General features: G+C 43.5%; 1 protein-coding gene across 22 annotated transcripts in view; it reads right to left on the bottom strand.

Moving 5' to 3' along the window:
- FNBP1 (formin binding protein 1) overlaps positions 1–17,314 on the bottom strand; it is a 133,406-nt gene extending 116,092 nt beyond the window's left edge. For 11 of the 22 annotated variants that reach the window (XM_043916591.1, XM_043916589.1, XM_043916590.1 and 8 more), the window contains exon 1: positions 17,026–17,314. In XM_043916591.1, the coding sequence (XP_043772526.1) occupies positions 17,026–17,049 (24 nt within the window). In that variant the 5' untranslated portion in view covers positions 17,050–17,314. The remainder of the gene's footprint in view (positions 1–17,025) is intronic. The other 11 variants (XM_043916592.1, XM_043916598.1, XM_043916596.1 and 8 more) reach the window with 2 other exon arrangements.
- Positions 17,315–21,075: the final 3,761 nt, after the last annotated feature.

The following is a 21,075-nucleotide window of genomic DNA, read 5'->3' as shown; positions in this document are numbered from 1 at the left end:
TCAGTCACCTCCACAAAACCCCAACAAAGAAAGGAGTACTCATTCAGTTTCTTCTCAACAGAAAACTCAAGATCCTCACAACATGGAAAGGTGAATGGCAACACACAATGCTCATAAAGCTTACTGTGTCAGACATTTACTGCTCTAAGCATTCATTAACTCATTTAATGTTCTCAATACTCCCATAAAGCAAGCACTCTTATTTTCCCCATTTTACAGATGAAGGAACTGAGGTTGGATGACTTGTCCAAAAGTACTCAGCTAGTTAGTATCATGTTATGAACCAAGTAGTCACCCTCCAATCCCATGCTGTTGAACAACGTGGTGCTGGCTAAATTGTGGAAATCTTGTAAGAATAAAAGAACTTTAAGCAATCATCAGAGGCTATCAAGCCCAAGTGGTCCACTCAGAGAGCAAAGACAGAGTGAATGAGCAGCAGAGAGACGAGATGTATCTGCTTAGCTTTAATCTAACAGGTTCATTGCCTCCAGAATATTTCACAACTAAAGCAACAGAAATCATTGCATTTTACTTGATATTTCTTATATAACACTTCTTTAGTGGATCAGTATGGCTTACATTTCAAAGGAGAGAAGATGCATTTTAGGGGAAAAAAACTAGAAAAACTATTTCCTGCGAAAAGGAATTGCAGGGAAATGTCCTCTTCTGTGGGTCCATGGATATGACAATAATGCAGAAACTCCTGAGGCTTGGTAAAGAATGGCACAGTATCATCGTATTCAAAGTTTAAAATCTCATGACAAGAACCTTAGGACAAACTTAGTTTAAGGAGTTTATTTTCTCCTGTATCTGCCTGCAATGCAGGAGACCCCGGTTCGATTTCTGGGTCAGGAAGTTTCCCTGGAGAAGGGATAAACTACCCGCTCCAGTATTCTTGGCCTTCCCTGGTGGCTCAGACAGTAAAGAATCCGCCTGAAATGCTGGAGACCCGGGTTCGATCTCTGGGTTAGGAAGATCCTCTGGAGAAGGGCATGGCAACCCACTCCAGTATTCTTGCCTGGAGAATCCCCATGGACAGAGGAGTCTGGTGGGCTATAGTCCACGGGGTCGCAAAGAGCCGGACATGACTGGGCGACTAAGCACAGCATAGTTTAAGGAGTTTATTTTCTCCTATAAGTCTTCATGTTAGAGCTCCTCAGTTTCCTATCCTACCATCTTCAGAAAAAGTAAGCATAAATACTATTTGAATATTCCTCAACTTTTCGATTTCTTATTCTAAGGAATTTCTTTAGAAAGGTATTTTATTTTATTTTTAGATAGAACAAAAAAGACAAACAGTAGCTCTATTCTTAAGTAAATGAACAATGGTAGTATTATTATCAAGCATGGTACCCAAGGATATTGTTTTAGTTGTTACTGTGTAAGAAATCACCCCTAACCTTAGTGGGGAAGAATCATTTCTAGGCCAGCAATTTGACAGGGACAATTTGTCTCTGATCTTCCACGGCTGGACCCCAACTGGAAAGGCTTCAAGGCTGACTGCAAGAGGGTACAAACATCTTAGACCTTCACTAAGGCTGGCTGCTGATTACAACTGTTTGCCAAGCCCTCAGTTGGGCTGTCAGCCGGGACCCCTACAGTCGACTTCCCCACATGGACTCTCTGCTCGGACAGCTTATTCATTGGAAGGACTGATGCTGAAGCTCCAATACTTTGGCCACTTGATGCAAAGAGCCAACTCACTGGAAAAGATTCTGATGCTGGGGAAAATTGAGGGCAGGAGAAGAAGGGGGCAGCAGAGGATGAGATGGTTGGATGGCATCACTGACTTGATGGACATGAGTTTGAACAAGCTCCGGGAGTTGGTGATGGACAGGGAAGCCTGGCGTGCTGCGGTCCATGGGGTTGCAAAGAGTCAGACATGACTGAGCAACTGAAAAACAACAACATGGGCTGCTTGGGTTTCCTAACAATATGGTGTTGAATTCTAAGAGTAACCACCCCCAGAGAGCAAGGCCAAAGTGCATGGTGTATTTACAATCCTGCTTCAGAAATAACATGGTGTCACTTTTACCATATTCTACCGGTCAAGGAAGTCACAAGGATCTGCCTAGGGTCAAGGGAAAGGGACAGAAACCTTCCCCTGCTCCTCAGTGGGAGGAATCTCAAGGTGACATTGGAAGAGCAGGTAGAATGGGAGATACTGTTGTGGCCATCCCTGCAAAACAGAACCTGTCACACGTATGAAGTAGAATCCCGCCCTCCCCGCCGTCCAATCTGATTGATTTTGTGATCTAATATTTTAAACTACATCTGAGAAATGCAAAGGGGAATATTAGGCCATAAATCAGGCATGAGAGAGATCCCTAAGTCAACAGAATGCAAACTGAATAATTATAAACATTCTTTAATCATCTCCAAAGCACATGGGGAGCTTTCAAAGAAGTACAATTGAAACTCAGACTGTCTGCAAAAACTTATTAAAATGATGCATGTGTGACATTAATTTCTGATTATTACCAAAAACTCAAAGCCCATCAATGGCCATTTACTTTTATTTTTTCATCTATGAATCGGTACATTAGTTTTACTTCTATGTCTATCGAAGCTTCAGATCTGTTTATTTTGCTCCTATAACAATTTACAAAACCAATCAACGTTTAATAGTCTATGCCCCTCCTAACCTAAAACAAGTCTCACATTGTGATTCTTAGTAAGGTTTTCTTTTTTCTTTTTGCTTTTGTTTTTGTTTTCAGCCATGCCATGCAGCATGTGAGATCTTAGTTCCTTGACCAAGGATTGAACCCTCATTTCTTGCATTAGAAGCACGGGGTCTTAACCACTGGACCACCAGGGAAGTCTGGATTCTGATTAAGACAAACAGTGGAGCAGAGAAAGCACAGCCACTGTCCAAAAGGGCAGCATATTATGACAGTCTTTCTAAGTGACAGAGTTCTAAAGTTAAATAAGAGTGCTTGCAGGAATATAACCATGTCAAGAGCTTAGAATTTTCTGATTCCCCAACCTTATATTGAATAATCAGATCCAAACAGACCCAAACAGCCTGGAGCCCAGAGCTCCAGATGCATATATTTAACTAGATACTTAGATATCTAAGAGCATCTGGCAAAATGTCCAGCACTAAACTTCTGTTCTTCCCCCCTCCCTGCCGCTGTCAACCTTAATCCTGTTCTCAGTCTCTCACGGCCTCATTTTTCTCCACGGCATTGATCGTTATTGGATACATTAGATATACCCTTATACTTGCCCTTCGATCGCACATACGAGGGCAAAGTTTTTTTTACCGTTTGGTTTATTGCCACTTTCCCTATGCCCAGAACAAAGCCTGACATATAGGAGGTGGTCATTAATATTGCTGAATGAATAAATTATGACTTACCTGGTCCCTGAATAAATCACAATGAGAGAACCATAAGGAATAAAGAGAACTGGACTTCCCTGGTGGTCCAGTCACTAAGAATCTGACTGCCAATGCAGGGGACAAGGTCGAGGAAGATCCCACATGCTACAGGGCAAATAAGCCTGTTCATCACAACTACGGAACCTGTGCCCTAGAGCCCGGGAGCGGCAACTCCTAAAGCCCATGTGCCCTAGAGCCTGCGTTCTGCAACAAGAGAAACCAACGCAGTGAGAAGCCTGCGCTCTGCATCCAGAGTAGAAAGCCCCTGTGCAGCCATGAAGTCCTTATTCAGCCAAAAATAAATAAATAAACATTTTTAAAAAGAAAAAAGAAGTGACACCACGTCATGTCACTTCAAAGGAAGAGTACCTTAGCCTGATTATGTTTGTAAGTGGTTGACAGGGTAAGAAAGTAGCTCCAAAGTATTGCTAGATTTTAAACTTGTTATAAAGGATAAAATGAGCAAAAACTGAGGATGTATGAAAAAGGAATCTTAGTGTTAAATCATGCTTCTTCAGCAACATCAGAATTACCTAGGAGAGCTTTTAAATGGACAGATGCTCAGACATGCCAGTCTGGGGAATGCTGGGAAGGGAGAAGATGATGAACACCCAACACCCAACCTGGAAACTCTGATGGAATCTCAGGACGCAAGATGGAATAGAGATTAGAAACTCTGACTTAAGTAAATACGCTATAGTCTGTCTAAAGAAATAATAGGTTAAAGGAAAGGGAATAATCTACACAGCATCAGTAAAACAGACTCTCTTGTTTAGTCACTCAGTTGTCTGACTCATGGGATTTCCCAAGCAAGAATTCTGGAGTGGATTGCCATTTCCTTCTCCAAGGGATCTTCCTGAGCAGGGATCGAACCCGTGTCTCCTGCTTGGCAGGAGGATTCTTTACCACTGAGCCACCAGGGAAACCCCAAACAGACTCCATTCTATCCTTAATGTAGATTTACCCCTCCAGAAGAAACAGATGCCTCAGGCTTCCACAGCTTGGCGTCACAATCCATTAAATTCCTCCAAATCTATTTTGATTTTATGCTCTCCAAGAAACTTGGTATAGAATTTAACTTTCCACAAAGATTAGCCTTCAGGGAGAAAAATGTGCACTTCAGCAAATATGCATAGCTTAGTCTCCTCATAGATATACTTCTCATTGTAAATTTGAAACTTTGCATTCTGGTTTGTGCATCAGTCTTGGGAGTTTGGTTAATGTGAGTCACCTCTAAGGCATATTGAAAATACCAACACTGTTAGGTGAAAAGAGCTGAGAAGCAGACCTCAGTAGCCCTATCAGGGTTGCATTATCTGAGCACAAACAAAGAGACAGCAAGAAAGAAGCGACTGTAGGTTTGCAGTTTGTGTCCAACTGGGAGAGAAAACAAAAATGAACTAAGGCCGATATACTGTTTAACCCATTAGCCAAAGCAGTGAATTGACCTCATCCTCCCAATGCCCTGGCTCACCATGCACGAGGTACACTGCCAGGTCTTCCCTAAGCAACTAGACTCCCTAGCAAATCATTTACACCAATTCCACGCTTCAGTTCAGTTCAGTCGCTCAGTCGTGTCTGACCCTTTGCGATCCCATGGACTGCAGCACGCCAGGCTTCCCTGTCCATCACCAACTCCCAGAGCTTGCTCAAACTCATGGCCATCGAGTCAGTGATGCCACCCTTAGAAAAATGTGAAGGGGTGCTCTCTGCTCCAAACCAGGGGATTAATCCAATCGGCCAATTAAGCCTAGTCTGGCCCGCAGCTTTGTCACTGCTTTCCTACCTTCTCTGCACTGCAGCAAGGAGACTGAAGAACTAGCCCCATAGCAATTGCTTTCAGCGGTTCAAGGGTGGAAATCTTATTATGTCCCCAAGGTGAAGCCATTATCCTCATCTGTTTTCAGCCGCAGTCTACCTTTTCAGGCTTCTCTTCATGGCTCGGTGCATTCTGGAGCTAGGCGTTCTGTTGTACTTGTGGGTCTTTGAACCTGGCATGTGATCCCTCCTCCAGGAAGGCTGTCCAGATCGCCCTCCCAACCTGATCACCTGTCTTCACCTGTGTAACCTACCAGTCCTTCAGGACAGCACAGAGATGCCAGTTCTTCCCCAACTGAGTTATACTCCCGTGTACAAGTTTCCAGGTAGCTTACCCCACCTTAGTTCTTATCACACTGTACTGCAATGTCCTATGTATGTTTCTGTCCCCTGACTAGACTGTAAGCCAGTGGGCAAGAACAATGTCTCGGCACTTCGCAGATGCTCAAAGAATAAATAAATACTGTGGACAAAATATGAAGTCTCAGTCATTCTCAAGGTGTTTGTCTCTCTCATCTGATGTAATTTTTTCTAATTTTGGTGTCTTCCTTTATGCACTAAAGTCGTAATTATTTGCCACCAACATCACTGATCCTCTTCCTGAAAATGGTAATGACAATTAAGAATTACATCTATCCTAAGATGATAGACAGACTTTTCATGTAACCTTAGTATCTTTTGAAAATTAAACAATGCAGATAACCTAGGTTTTTAAAAAATTTATTTATTTTTAATTGAAGGATAATTGCTTTACTTTTAAAGATAAGTAAATTTTAAATTTAAAAATTCAGAGTCATGCTGAAAAATATATTTTACATATACATGTACATTCATGAAATCCAAATTTCTTTGCACAAACATTGTCAGTCATTTTCAAATGTATCTGTCCTAACACAAACATTTTTAAAATTCTTAGTTCTCTTTGCTAAGAAGAAAACAGTCTCAAACTAAGCTGATAAATAGAATAATTCATTAGCTGCCTCAAGCAACAAATATCCAGCTTCTGCAGGGGAGGGGGGAGGACAATGTAACTTCGGCAGAACTTTTTTTTAAATGGTAAGAATAGCCACAAAGAATTATGTCCACCTGAGGGATAATATTAAAATTATACCTTAAGTAGATCCAAGTATGTTGCTAAAAAATTAGAATGGTTAGAGTCTTATCTCTTAAAGAAAAGAGATAAACATGCACGCATAGTCTCCTGTAATTCAGATTTCCTTTCCAAAGCACTTATTTCCAGGCACTTTCCTACTATTAGGTTACTTTCTGGTTAACATGAAAACAGAATTTTAAATCAAAGGACAGCCTGTGCCATGCAAACTAGAAATGCTCATTTTTCAGAGACTAGCTTCCAGCAGAACTCTGCAATTTGTTCCCAAGGAACAGGTTTGTCTGTTTTCTTCCTCTTTAACCTTCCCCCAGACTCTAGTTGGACGGTAAAGAAGGCTGAGTGCCGAAGAAATGATGCTTTCAAATTGCGGTGCTAGAGAAGACTCCTGAGAGTCCTTTGGACTGCAAGGAGATCAAACCAGTCAATCTTAAAAGGAAATCAACCATGAATATTCATTGGAAGGACTGAGATTGAAGCTGAAGCTCCAATACTTTGACTATTATTATCCTTCCAAGAAACTCCAATACTTTGGCCACCTGATGCGAAGATCTGACTCATTGGAAAAGATCCGGATGCTGGGAAAGATTGAGGGCAGGAGAAGAAGGGGGCAACCAAGGATGAGATGGTTGGATAGCATCACTGACTCAATGGACATGGGTTTGAGCAAACTCTGGGAGATAGTGAAGGACAGGAAAGCCTGATGTGTTGCAGTCCACGGGGTCACAAAGAGTCAGACACGACTGAGCAACTGAACAACTAGACTCCTAACTTCTATTTACCCATCCCCTCTCATCCAACAATTTCAAAGCACTTCACAAGCAAGCAGGCACTCATCTCTGCACTTTCTTGTGAAGAAGAAGGCAAGCTTCACCATAGCACTTTATAGATAAGAAAAACGAGGAGCAGAGATGAAGATGTGCCCAGCACTAATAAGTGCTGGATGGGGTAAGCCGTGCAGTCCTGGCTGAGTGCTTCCAGGCTGTCTCATCCATCTGGGCGTGCCCACACCATTTCTCCCAACGACCCGTAGGTATTTTATTGCATTTCAGAAACTGTCAGTTTTGGTTGTGCAGATAGAAGTACAAAGGGTATAGATTCCTGTAAAGGTGCCGGGTTTTCTTTTGCTGTTGATATGAAGGGAAATATTTAATTTCTTGTTTCTAGGGAACCAAAACTTTGAGGTACAGCCTGGAACAGCCAGATCACCCCCAAAGTGGTCAGTATCTAGTTCTCTTTGCTCTGTCTCAATTTCATTAAAAGTACTTTTCACCAAGACATAATTTTGTTAGACCCCCAGATCAGAAACTTGATTCTGCCCTTTACAAATTAATACTTTTATTTAATTGTAATACAAATTAATAATTACAAATTATAACACCCTTACAGGGCTTCCCTTGTGACTCAGCTGGTAAAGAATCCGCCTGCAACGCGGGAGACCTGGGTTCGATCCCTGGGTTGGGAAGATCCCCTGGAGAAGGGAAAGGCTACCCACTCCAGTATTCTGGCCTGGAGAATTCCACGGACTACAGTCCATGGGGTCACACAGAGTCAGACACGACTTGAGCGACTTTCACTTTTATTCTCTTTCACAATACCTTTACAAATTAATTTCTTTAAAAAGAAAAATAACCTTCAGATTTACAGGAATGGGGGGATCATTAGACATACATGAAACACCTGCTAGAACAGAAGCTTCATTCATAGTAGTTTCTGTTGTGATTACCGAACAGCACTGTGAGTCATTAGTTCTCAATGATTCTCAACGTGAGCAACAGCAAATGTTTTAGAAAGCAAAACCTCCATCAGTGGTTGGGGAAATATGAGTGAGTAATGGGGACAGCAGGGAGATTCAAACAGTCCATCCTAAAGGAAATCAGTCCTGGGTGTTCATTGGAAGGACTGATGTTGAAGCTGAAACTCCAATACTTTGGCCACCTGATGCGAAGACCTGACTCATTTGAAAAGACTCTGATGCTGAGAAAGATTGAAGGCAGAAGAAGGGGATAACAGAGGATGAGATGGTTGGATGGCATCACCGACTTGATGGACATGAGTTTGAGTAAGTTCCAGGAGTTGGTGATGGACAGGGAAGCCTGGTGTGCTGCAGTCCATGGGATCACAGAGTCGGGCACAAATGAGCAACTGAACTGAACTGAATGGGGAAAGAGGGATTATGAGCCACTAATACAGAAGATACATTTTTTAAAACTACATTTGTTTAGTGTTAGGAGAAAAAAAAAAGTAAGTTCCAGCACTGGTATTCATTGTTTGGGTGGGTCTGGTCTATAAAATGTGAATAACAAACTCACAGGGTCCTTATTAGTTTAGAAAGCATGTATTTAAATCCCTTAATCAAGGTATGTCAAGCACTGAACAAGTTGGTTCTCTCTGTTTTCATACTTTAAAAGATGGAGGGACAATTTGGGCTCTTTGCATGATTCCTTAGAAAAGGAGGTAGCAGAGAGGTTTTACGATGTGTGGTGGGGAAGACCGAAGGATCTAAAAAAATCACATGGGGGCAAAAAGATGACACAAAAAGATGCCAAAATACTGATAATCTTGAAGCTGGGTGGTGAGTACGGAGGGATCCATCATATTTTCTCTATGTATGTTTGAAAATTCCTATAATTAAAAAGTTCAAACAGTAAAAAAAATGTTTGTATGGCTGAGTCTCTTCCCTGTTCACCGGAAACTATCACAACATCGGCAGTTGGCTATATCCCAATACAAAATGATTTTGGTGTTAAAAAAAATAAAAATACAGAATAAATAATAAAAATAAAATAAATAAACAACAACAACGAAAAAACCATTTTGATAGTATTAACTTGGAAGAAAAAGAAAGATGAGGAGAGCTCTAGCATCCCAGACCTGGGATTGAATCTCTGCTTTCTGCTCTGTGAATTTGCTAAGTTATCTTACTGTTCTGTGCTTCGATTTCCTCTCTTGTAAAAGGATAATGATGGTGTGGTCAGTGCAGAGCTGTGTCACTCAGATCCTTCTTCCAGAAAGGACTTGCTGCCCAGCTGCATGGGGTGTGGTTAGCAGACAGCTTCCTTTAGGGTCTGCCTTGTCTTCCGAGCCAAACTCACATTGTTCTTGGGGTAGCCCTTTGCCAGTGAACGAGCAAGGCAGTGGTACAAGGGCCTGCCCATTTCTGCCCACTGTGAGACTCCCTGAATGGATAATCTTCGCTCTAGAGCTTCTCGTTGGCTTGGTGGAGACTTTCTCAGGTAGCATTATGGTCTGATGGCTCCCTCAGCCCAATCACACTTACTCCCTTTTCCTTTCACAGGTGTTCCTTCCCTACAAAGCTTAGCACTCCTAGTTCCATCTCAGAATCTTCTCAGATGCTGGCCCAAATGGTACTCACCTTCACTGGATTCTTGTGAAGAATCAGTGAGATGATGGATGGCAAACTTTCACAGCACCTGAGGCATGGTAAGCTCTCAGTAAGCAGCAGTGTTTTGTTTTGTTTTGGCTTTGGTTTTGTTTTTCTTCCAGTTTTATTAGGATATAATTGACATACAGAAAATAAGTGTGAGGTATACAGCATGATAATAATCAGCAATGTTGATAACACCGATTCAACTGTTTTTAAGGCATGGTGCGTGTGAAATTATTGCAAGAACTACAGAGTTTATGCAATGATAATCTATTTCTATTTTTAAGACCCGTAGAGTAGAGAAGTAAAGGTGGAAACTGTTACTGCTGAATTGTTAACACACTAAAACCATAGCTTTAGTCTAAGAATTAATTCTTATTAAAAATTTCATTCCAATCATTAGAATAGTGTGTTCTAAGTTTTAAAAAGAAACCATAATATAGTGAATGTGATATTACAGTTTTGAGGTGAACAAATCTTATAATTTGTGCAACAAGAAATTTTAAGTTTCATCTATTTTGTTGTTGGTGTTGGTGGTGGTATGAATCTAGTTCTAGTTTTAGGCAATTGAGGTTGTTAAGATTTACAGAAAGTTAGCACAGAATCTTACAGATGAAGTTTATGAGTTAAAAGAATCAATATTAAAAAACATGCATATTCCCAACTAACTCTGATATAATAAACACATTTGGCCCTTTATGACTTTTTAAATTTATTAACCAGACACATCACTAGGCTCAGGCCGGTAAGACTATATATCACTAAATCAGGAAGCAAATATTTCATTACAAACACTAATTCCAGAAGACTTCACACCCACATTCCAAAATCTAATTAGATTAACTTCCTAGGGCATACATGTATTCTTGGTAGCTTGCAATTTTTAAGTGTCAAAATAAAGCCTTATTTTAAAATGTGGGCGGTGTTGATGAAACAAGTATGAGTAATACTTGCAGGAAACACAATATTAGCTTAGCAAGGAAGTGGGTGACACTTGAACAGTCCTTCAAAGAGGCACTTTCCATGTCGCGCCAATGTAAAGCAAGAGTTCTAATCTAGTCACACAGTAAGCACAGGCAAAACCCCTTACGGTACTTGAAATACAGCTTTACCTACCAAAAATGCAATGTTCAGGAAGATATCTGACTATAGGGTGAAAGCAACAAACTGATGGGTAAATGTCAACCACAAAATCACCAGATCGCCCGTGTTTTGTTTAATATCTACTAACCAGAGAGACAAATATCATATTACTTATAAGTGGAACTTAAAAAAAAGAAAATGACACAAAGGAACTTACAAGACAGAAATAGACTGGGGCTTCCCTAATAGCCCAGTGGCTAGGACTCGGTGCTTGAGTTCAGGTACAATCCCTAGTCAGGGAACTAAGATTATGCATGCCCTGAGCTGTGTGGCAGAAAAAAGAAAAACAGAAATAGACTCAGAGACATAGAAAACAAGCCTATGGTGACCAAAGGGGAAGGTTGTTCAGTTGGTAAATTGTGTCTGACTCTGCGACCCCATGGACTGCAGCACTCCAGGCCTCCCTGTCTTTCACTATCTCCTGGAGTTTGCTCTAACTCATGTCCATTGAGTCAGCAGAGGGATAGATTAGGAGTTTGAGATTAGCAGATACAAACTACTATATAGAAAACAGATAAACAACAAGGACCTACTGTGTGAACTACATTCGATATTGTGTAATAATCTATATTGGAAAAGAAACTGAAATACACACACACATATATATATATATGACTGGATCACTTTTCTGTACACCTGAAAATTACAAATCAACGATAATTCGATTACAAAACATAAAGATAAAAATAAATTAACATTTTAAAAAATCTACTATCCAGAAAAGACTGTGCAAACCCTGTTTTAATAGAAATACAGAGGATGAGATGGCTGGATGGCATCGCCGACTGGATGCGCATGAGTTTGAGTAAACTCCGGGAGTTGGTGATGGACAGGGAGGCCTGGCGTGCTGCGATTCATGGGGTCGCGAAGAGTCGGACACGACTGAGCGACTGAACTGAACTGAGGGTTGACAGAACTACACTTGATTTGATTTTTTTTTTTTGGTCTGTCTTCTGAGGTGGTTTTGCTCACCCTAGTTCCAGGATTTATGTCTCCCATGTTGGTCCTGCCGTGTTTATCCCAAACAGAAACCTCTGAAGGGTTAAAGAAGAAAAGAACGGGAAGAGAGCTATGAACTGTTGTTAATACTCTGCTCCATTGAGTACTGGGCAGTAAGAAAAGGTAATAATTCTCCAAATCCTGCAACTAGTTAATTATGTCAATGTTAAAAAAAGAATCAGTATTGTCTAGGTTAAAATTTTAACACACTATAAAGTGTTCCTATGGGTTTCCCAGGAGGTGCAGTGGTAAAGAATCTGCCTGCCAATGTAGGAGATGCAAGAGATAGGGGTTCCGTCCCTGGGCTGGGAAGATCCCCTGGAGGTGGGAATGGCAACCCACCCTGGTACCCTTGCCTGGAGAATCCCATGGACAGAGGAGCCTGGTAGGCCACAGTCCATAGCATCGCAGAGACTTGACTTAGCATGCACGCACGCTACCACACACAGGTCTCCTGGGTGGCCAAAAAACAAAAAATGGTCTAGACTGTGTTTGTGTGGAAGGAGTATATGAGAAATCTCTGGACCTTCTGCTCATTTTTGCTGTGAAACTAAAACTGCTCTAAAAAGTAATCTATTGGGACTTCCCTGGTGGTCTAGTGTCTAAGACTCCAAGCTCCCAATGCAAGGGTCCCCAGTTCATCCCTGGTCAGGGAATTAGATCCCAAATGCTGCAATTAAGAGTGCAAGCTGCAGCTAAGACCTGGCACAGCCAAATAAATAAGCAAATAAATATGTATCAGAAAATTTTTAAATAGTCCATTTTTTACAAAAAGATGCCTGGATTTTTTTTTTTAATCTTTACACTGCCAAAGTGAAGAAAGGCATTAAAACTATCCTGCCATTACTTTAAAATAGCAAATGTTAAAACAAAAGGGAAAAAAAAAGGATTCACTCATTTATTCAATAAGTTATTTCTGGAACTACTACTGTGAGGCAGGCATTGTTCCTGATCCAGCTGGTTGACAACTTTCACTGCTGCCTCTTAAAAGTGAACACCACAATCAATGTCACTATAGCCAACAAATTGTGGAAAACATGATACACCTGGCACTGTCCTAAAAACAACAGGTTTTTAAAAAAATTAAGTACCATCAACACAGGTGGCTTAACATAGTAATATGTTAGCCAATATGTATTATTTGGGTCTCTACTTTCTTGTTATTATTTTGGGCTGTTCCATTTCTTATTAGCATCAAAAGAAAAATAAAGACAGCAGAGAGGACTGCTGCTGCTGCCGCTGCTAAGTCACTTCAGTCGTGTCCGACTCTGTGCGACCCCATAGACGGCAGCCCACCAGGCTCCGCTGTCCCTGGGATTCTCCAGGCAAGAACACTGGAGTGGGTTGCCATTTCCACTAGGAGATAAAAGTAGATTCTATCACTTAGTAATTTATTAGCCACAAAGAATAGACCATTATAAGGCAGGTTAAAATTTCCAACGGATTTATTTTTACTTCACATTAATGATCAAGCTTAGAAAAAGTTGAGCTGACACTTCAATAATGCCTTACTTCTTTTTAATATGCAAATACAAATAATACTAAACCCCAAAAAATTCAAAAGAAATTCTTGCTTTGCCATTTCTCCAATGACCAGAAACAACTTCAACAAGTCAGTACAAACTAGATAGCCTCTTAACATGACCTTTTAAACAAAGCCTTGAGTAAATGCATTTTGGTTAATCTTGGAAACAAATCTCTTTTTTGACTTTGAGGTTGTAGGCTAGAGTTAAACCCGATTTTACATGCTTTCACTGAAATAGGCAGATTCCCTTCAAAGTATATAAAGTGAAACAACAGGCCCCTATCGGTCTTACATACAGTAGCTGTTCAATAAAAAAGTTAAAAATTGACTAAAATGCAAATTAGGAAGAGATGTACAGAAACAATTTTGTTATATCCTAGTTGCTTTACTTTTTAATTTTTAAATTAATTTTTATTGGAGTATAGTTGATTTACAATATTGTGTTAGGGTCTGCTATGCAGCAAAGTGAATCTGTCATACATATATAAACTGATATATCCACTCTTTTTTACATTCTATTCCCATCTGCTCAATACTCTGTAATGACCCCATCACTTCAAATCAGCCATTTTATACTTTGTTACAACCTACTGATATAAAATAGAAAGCCCCAATTTTCACACAACCTAGTAAAGTTATTACAAATTATGGGTTTTGAGTTCATTTTTATGATTGCATGAGAACTTCCTGACATTTCCCGATTTCTCACAATCAGGAATATCAAAATTCATGCCGATGAAGAGGTTAAAAGAAAAAAGAGAAGAGAACGGTTTTACTGTCTACAAAGCAGGATGTGGCTAAGAACAGAACTTTAATGTAAAGTGCACGTTAGAAATGTGTCCTTTTGAAAAGCCTACAGGACGTTGACCAGCGTCCTAAAACGTGTGTAAAACCTGATGGCGTTTGTGAAGGTCTGTGAAAGCTGCAAAGACCTGTCGCAAAGAATTCATGGCCATCCAAACCAGAGCTCCATCTCTCTCCATCTAGAAGCATCATTCTGCCAAGTTAGGCTTGAGTGCCCCGTCATTATCTCATTACCCCTGTGCAAGATCCCACAGCCACCATTCAGGGAAAACCCTCAATCAGGGCTCTGTCAGGCGGCCCCATGCCACCACACCACGGAGTCGCTAACCACCAGAGAACTGGAGGTTCATTTTTCAGAATTCTTCTTTTTTTTTTTTTTCAGAATTCTTCATTTTTTAATCTCACATTTTTCTTCTGTTTTTTTTATTTCTTTTTTAATCTCAAATTTTAATGAAATGAGGCAACTGAAAACAGACATTTTGGTGCCCTTATGCTTCTTGGAATTTAAACTCAGATTTTGCACTTCTCTTAGTACAAATTACAAGTTCCATTCTTTTCCCTTTATTAACCTCTAAGCCACTCAAGGGCAAAGGGCGATACTGTAGTAGAATGCCTTTTTCTTTTCTTTTTTTAACTCTTCATGGACAGGTCCTTCCTAGAAACAACAGATAACTAGTTCTTTCTCGTAAACCTTAACAAGTGAGAAAAAATTTCAAGTATTTTACACACCTTCTCCCTTAAAAATCTTTTCCGATTATTTTCACTGTAGGAAATTTCATTCCTAGAGAGTAGAAAGCCTAGTATCACAAGTGCTTCTGTACCCCTCACCCAGGTCAGCAGTGACCAGCTCTTCAGCAATTTCATTTCATCCACATTCCCATCCACTACCACCCCAAACTCTTTTGAAGCAAATCTAAGGTTTCCTTTTACTTGTATATATTCCAATTCCTACTGATTTTCAACAACTTGTCTTTGCCTTCCTTTCCACCCTCCACCTGCCGAAAGAAGTGCACAGAATAACACAGGGGATTGAGGCTATTTTAGCTGGTGGTTCCTCATAACTACTATCCCTCTGCCCATCCCTTTCTGGATCACCTTCTGTAACATTCACCAACATCACCATGAAATGGCCACCATGGTGTTCAATCCCTAAACTACAGCCTATTTCACTTGGAAATATATTGTATTCCCCCCTCCCAATAAACCCCTTCTCTTGTTTGAACAAGTGAAAATAAAAATTGTGCCAAAATTTCTATTCTGTTGATAAAAATTTATTCTGATTCGTTCCCCCAGATAGGGTAAAAAGAGGCAAAGGGAGTGCAGAAGGAATGGAAAAGGAATGAAATCCAACACTTAAAATGGTAGACTCTGCCTAACTGGCTGTGTATAAATACTTACGACCATCTGCTACTTTAAGAATGAATATTTGTAAACATCAGTCAAAAATTTGAGATCCTTTTAGACAGAGGATGTTTACAAAATGAATTATCATTTAAGGGAACTACTGCCTTCAGAATTTTGGTATCAATAACAGTAGCTGCTTCTGAGCCTAAGAAGTGGTTATGTAAAAACAATTAAAGCAAAAAAAAAAAAATTAATTAAGGGAGGATGCCCTCTGTTTCTATAGCTGCTCTAACCTTCTTTTATTTTGACGTGAAATTTCTTGGCCTCCACTCAGATAGCAACCACCATCCCACACTTTCTTCACACCGTTTACAAATGGAATTCCGAAAGGAGGCACTTTCGAGTTCCTCCTGGGAAATGTCTCATCTTGAGGACGTCTCGGTGTAATAATTGAGATTTCATCTCCTCCTTCCTCTGCACTCCGCTCTGCCCATCGCTTGTCCAGAGATCTCCTTAGAAATCCAGAGGAAGCAAGGAATCCAGAGGAAAACAAGCCCCAGTCCACAAGCCACAGACTCTCCTCCCCAGGACCGCCAGTGCATCGCCTTGGCATCCGGGTCCGGGGAGAGAGGAGCTTGCAGACACCACGCCGCTTGTTTATCCATTCGCGCCCCGCGTTAAACATCCCGGCGGGGCGCTCCCTACCGCATTTCAGACTCTTTCCTCCCAGCGGTTAAAAAATACAAAACTGACCCCGCTAATGTCTCTTCCCGCAGGCGGCAACACAAGGCGTCCCTCCAACTCCTACTACTCTCCCCTCCAGGCCGAACGCCGCAATCCCCACATCAAATCCAAGATCTAAGTTGCCCCTGGGAGAATCACAAGCGCACCCCAAACCACCACAGGGCAAACGTCCTCGCCACTAGAGGGAAGACACCAGTTCTCACTCACCCCTGCAACCCCAAACCCAAGCCCTGGGACACGGCCCCGCCAGGGCCGCCCCGCCCCCCGGGAGAGCGCCCGACCCACCCGCACCTCCTTGGACAGAGAGCAGAGGAGGACGGCGGGTCTGGGCGCCGAATACCTAACGCAGCCCTGAAAATCCCCGGCTTTCCACGCCCCCACTGAGTCGGCCCGCCGCGCTAAGGAGAGGGGGGTCCCGCCCGCGCCTGTGATCGGGAGGTGCGGGGACCCAGATCTGCGCCCCGCGCTCGGGCCGCTGGGGGGACCCACACCAGCGGCCCCTGCTCTGGCCGCCGGTGGGGGGGTGGGGGGTGGCGGTTCACTCCAGCGCCCCCTCACCTCGGGAGGGCAAATCTGGCGCGCACCTCCAGCTCCAGCCGAGGCCAACGAGAGGCATCCGGACCTGCACCTCCCGCCAGGGCCGCCGAGACCACGGACCGGCGCGCGATCTCGCCCACCGGGGGCAGCCCGGCCCGTGTCCCCCAGGCCAGGAGCGCCAGGCACCTTTCCCCCACCTCCCTGCATCCTAGCGGGCCCGGCCCCTCACTCACCCAGAGCTCGATGCCCCAGCTCATGGTGCAGGGGGCGGGAAGGGGCGCGCCGCGCGGCGGGGCGCGGCTCTCCGGTCCCCCTCCCCGGCGATCCCGTCTCCCCGGGAGATCCCCGCGATCGAGGAAAGCCCGTGCCCCGTGCGGCCGCCGCCTCCTCCGGCTCACTGCTCCTCGCCTAGGGTCTCCGCGGCGCTCCTCCTCCCCGGTCGCTCCTCGGCAAAATGGCCTGAGGAAGCAGCAGCCGCGGTCGCCGCAGCGCCCGCCCGCCCCACACCCGAGAGCGAGGGGCGGGGGAGGGGCGGGGGTGGGGCGGGGCTGCGCGCCGGGGGCGGGGTCGGCCTGACAGCTCGCGCACGCGCGCGCCCCGCCCCCAGTCCAACCTCCCCCCGGGCGCCCTCCGCCCCCCCACCCCGGCCCCCCGCCCGCGTGGCCTGGGGGTCCGGAAGGACTTGCAGAAAGCAGGGGGCCCTGGTGGGACTTGGAGCCGCCGGCTTCCCCGCTGCCGATCTTTTTATTTTTCTTATTAGCAGCCACACTCTCTGCTCTTAGGGACAAACCACTCGCCTCCGAACGGAGCCGGCCCCTGTTATTACGGGGGCTCTGCCGAGGCCTGAGGTTGCTCCCCTGCGCCGAGCGCCGCTTTGAATTTAAGGACCATGCTTTTCGTTGCTCAGCCATCGGAGCTCGCTCGAGCGGGTCTTTCCCCCCACCGCCCGGGGAGCCTTGGAGGCCCGAGCGGCTTTCGCAGCCTTGCGCGGTGGGCGTGGGGCCAGGTGCGGGGCTGTCTGTGTACTGCACACAGAAGGACTCGGAGGCCGAGAGCGACCTAGCAGAGTGGCTGGGGAAAGGAGTCCAGGGGCTCACAACCGGTGATTTCTAATCTCTGAAACCGGTGATTTCCGACTTGTTCGGCCAAGAAACTCTCAGACGTTGAAATCACGTTGCCGCGTAGTGGGTGAAAAAAGCAAAGGCGCTGGGTCCACTGATCCGCGTTTCTGTCTCCAGTCCCGCCACCCGCACTCACTAGCTGGGTGGCCTAGGACAAGGCCTCCACCTCTGTAGAAGCTCAGAGCTTTCTCCCCCACCTCCCGCCAAAGGGAGGCAGTAACTAACTACTCAGCTCAGCGAGAGGAGACGACCACCTGTTACCCGGCCAGTGGTTGGTAAACTGAGAACTAATTTTTAAGTAGATACGGACTCCTTTTTCCCTGCACTCCCCAAGTATACACAAATAACATTTCGGGATTGTGTGTGTGTTGCTCAGTCGTGTCCCACTCTTTGCGACCCCATGGACTGTGGCCCACCAGGTTCCTTTGCCCGTGGAATTCTCCAGGCAAGAATACTGGAGTGGGGTGCCATTTCCTTCTCCGGGGGATCTTCCCCACCCAGGGATCCATGGGGTCTTCTGCATTGCAGACGGATTCTTAACTGTCTGAGCCACCAGGGAAGCCCAATTCCAGGATTGGGACTGGAGAACTGTTTGGATTCTGACTCCTTCCTCTGAATCACTAGACCCTTTCTCCCCCAACTTTTCTTTCTTCCTCAGCTAATCCTACTGACTTTTCTATCTGTGAACTCCTAAAATGGGCCCCATTTAAGAAGAATTTCAGCTGCCTGTCTCTCTAATCCCACTACACCCAGCCTCAACCAGCTTATCATTCTTCTCCAAGACAGGGTGGAGCAAGGGTTGTGTTCTACTCTTGCAGATAAACCAAGTCTACTTCCTTTGTTGGACAGGATTACAATAAATATAAACTGTCAAACCTGTTTTGGTCTGTCTTTTTTCAGTAAGGAATTCCTTCCATCAGTTTGTTTTTAGTGTGTGTTTTAAATATTTTGTTCTCAGTTACCCTGTCTGGAAACTCTGTACTCCAATCCTGCTAGACCTGTAACCATCAGAACAGCCAGCCACTTAGCTCCCAAGGTACATTTATTAACAGCTTCATTGAGGTGGAGAGGTCAGAAACTCGATCAATACTGCACGCTTTAGTTTGCTATTTGGAAATGCTGAGTGAAATGCAGGTAATCTAACAGGACCCTGCCTCACAAATCACCTCAATTTCTTCCTGCCAAGATTTACTATTTTTTCAAATACAGTGATCTAATCTTGACTGCCTTCTAGAAGACTTCTCAAAAACAGTGACTTGTGAAAAGATGCTAATCAGGAGGAAAAACAACCTGCAGCTCTAAAGACGAGAAAGGGGGGGACAAAGAGCAAGAGAGAGAGACCACATTAAAAGGAAACCTTTTAAGATGAGTAAGCAGGAAACAGTTATAGGAACCCATTAAAAGCCACAGCAGCAGTACTGTATGGAACTGGGTTAATTAGACCACACTGCAAATACCTTTAACTTCATTAAGTCTGGTGGTAACTGAAAAAAAAAGGGTTGAAGGTATCAGAATCGCCAAGAAATAAAAGGTCACCACTGATTTTAAAGCAATGGAAACAAACAGGATTCAGCATAAAAAGAAATAAGCTAGCAAAGTAAAAGATTAAATACAGCACAGTATTTTTTAGGAGGAACTAAATCCATTTCAGTTTCCCTTATAGTAAAAGGGAGTGAGTTTAACAGAACTTCTATTAACAAGTCACTGTAACTGACCTACTTAGGAATCAGTTTTCACAAGAGGTATTGTAAATCCTGTGGCTTCCCCACTGGCTCAGTAGTAAAGAATCCATTTGCCAATGCAGGAGACAGGGGTTTGATCCCTGGGTCAGGAAGATCCCCTGGAGGAGGAAATGGCAACCCATTCCAGTATTCTTGCCTGGAAAATCCCATGGACAGAGGAGCCTGGGGGGCTACAGTCCATGGGGCTCCAGGAGAGCGGGACATGATTTAATGCCTAAACAATTGTAAACCTTTATTATTTTTTTTACAGTATTGTTTTATTTACAATAAACAATTGTAAATACTGAAATGACCTCAGTTCAGTTCAGTTCAGTCCCGCAGTCGTGTGCGACTCCTTGCAACCCCATGGACTGCAGCATGCCAGACCTCCCTGTCCATCACCAACTCCCATAGTTTACTCAAACTCATGTCCATTGAGTTGGTGATGCCACCTAACCATCTCATCCTCTGCCGTCCCCTTCTCCTCCTGCCTTCAATCTTTCCCAGCATCAGAGTCTTTTCCAGTGAGTCAGGTCTTCGCATCAGGTGGCCAAAGTATTGGAGTTTCAGCTTCAGCATCAGTCCTTCCAATGAATATTCAGGACTGATTTCCTTTAGCATGGACTGATTGGATCTCCTTGCTCTCCAAGGGACTCTAAATTACCTAGGGAGTCGGTTTGGGCTATATATACCTGTTTCACCTTTTAGAAACACGTGGAGAATACTGATTTACAAAGTTATGATCTTGGCAGGTGACTACATAAATTTCCACTGAATAATCTGATCACATGGATGTTATTAGCACTGAAATAAGGTATCTAGAAAATATAGACTCTGTATAGTTGCCATGGAGCTAGAGGTAAACAATTCTAATAGAGTCAGCAACTCCAATGCGTCTTGCTAGTATAAACATCTGATTCAGGGGCTTAGATATAGAGATATCACTATCTAATCTATTTAAAAGGCTTCCTTGTTGTTCAGTTACTAAGTCATGTCCAACTCTTTGTGATCCCATGGACTTCAGCACGCCAGGCTTCCCTGTCCTTGACTATCTCCCAGAGTATTATCAAACTCATGTCCACTGAGTTGATGATGCCATCCATTGAGTTGATACCATCTCATCCTCTGTTGCCCCTTTCTCCTCTTCCCTCAATCTTTCCCAGCATCAGGGTCTTTTCCACTGAGTTAGAAAAGTATTGGAGCTTCAGCATTAGTCCTTCCAATGAATGTTCAGGGTTGATTTCCTTTAGGATTGACTGGCTTGATCTCCTTGCTGTCCAAGGGACTCTCAAGATCTTCAGCACGACAGTTCAAAAGCATCAATTCTTTGGTGCTCAGCCTTCTGGTCCAACTTTCACATCCGTACATGACTACTGGAAAAATCATAGCTGTGACTATATGGACCTTTGTCAGCAAAGTGATCGCTCTGCTTTTTAATAAA

Source organism: Cervus elaphus, chromosome 11 (assembly GCF_910594005.1).
Source record: "Cervus elaphus chromosome 11, mCerEla1.1, whole genome shotgun sequence".
Classification (NCBI taxonomy): Eukaryota; Metazoa; Chordata; class Mammalia; order Artiodactyla; family Cervidae; genus Cervus; species Cervus elaphus.
The sequence above is the reverse complement of the archived record's forward strand: the minus strand, read 5'-3'. Positions and strand labels throughout refer to the sequence as shown.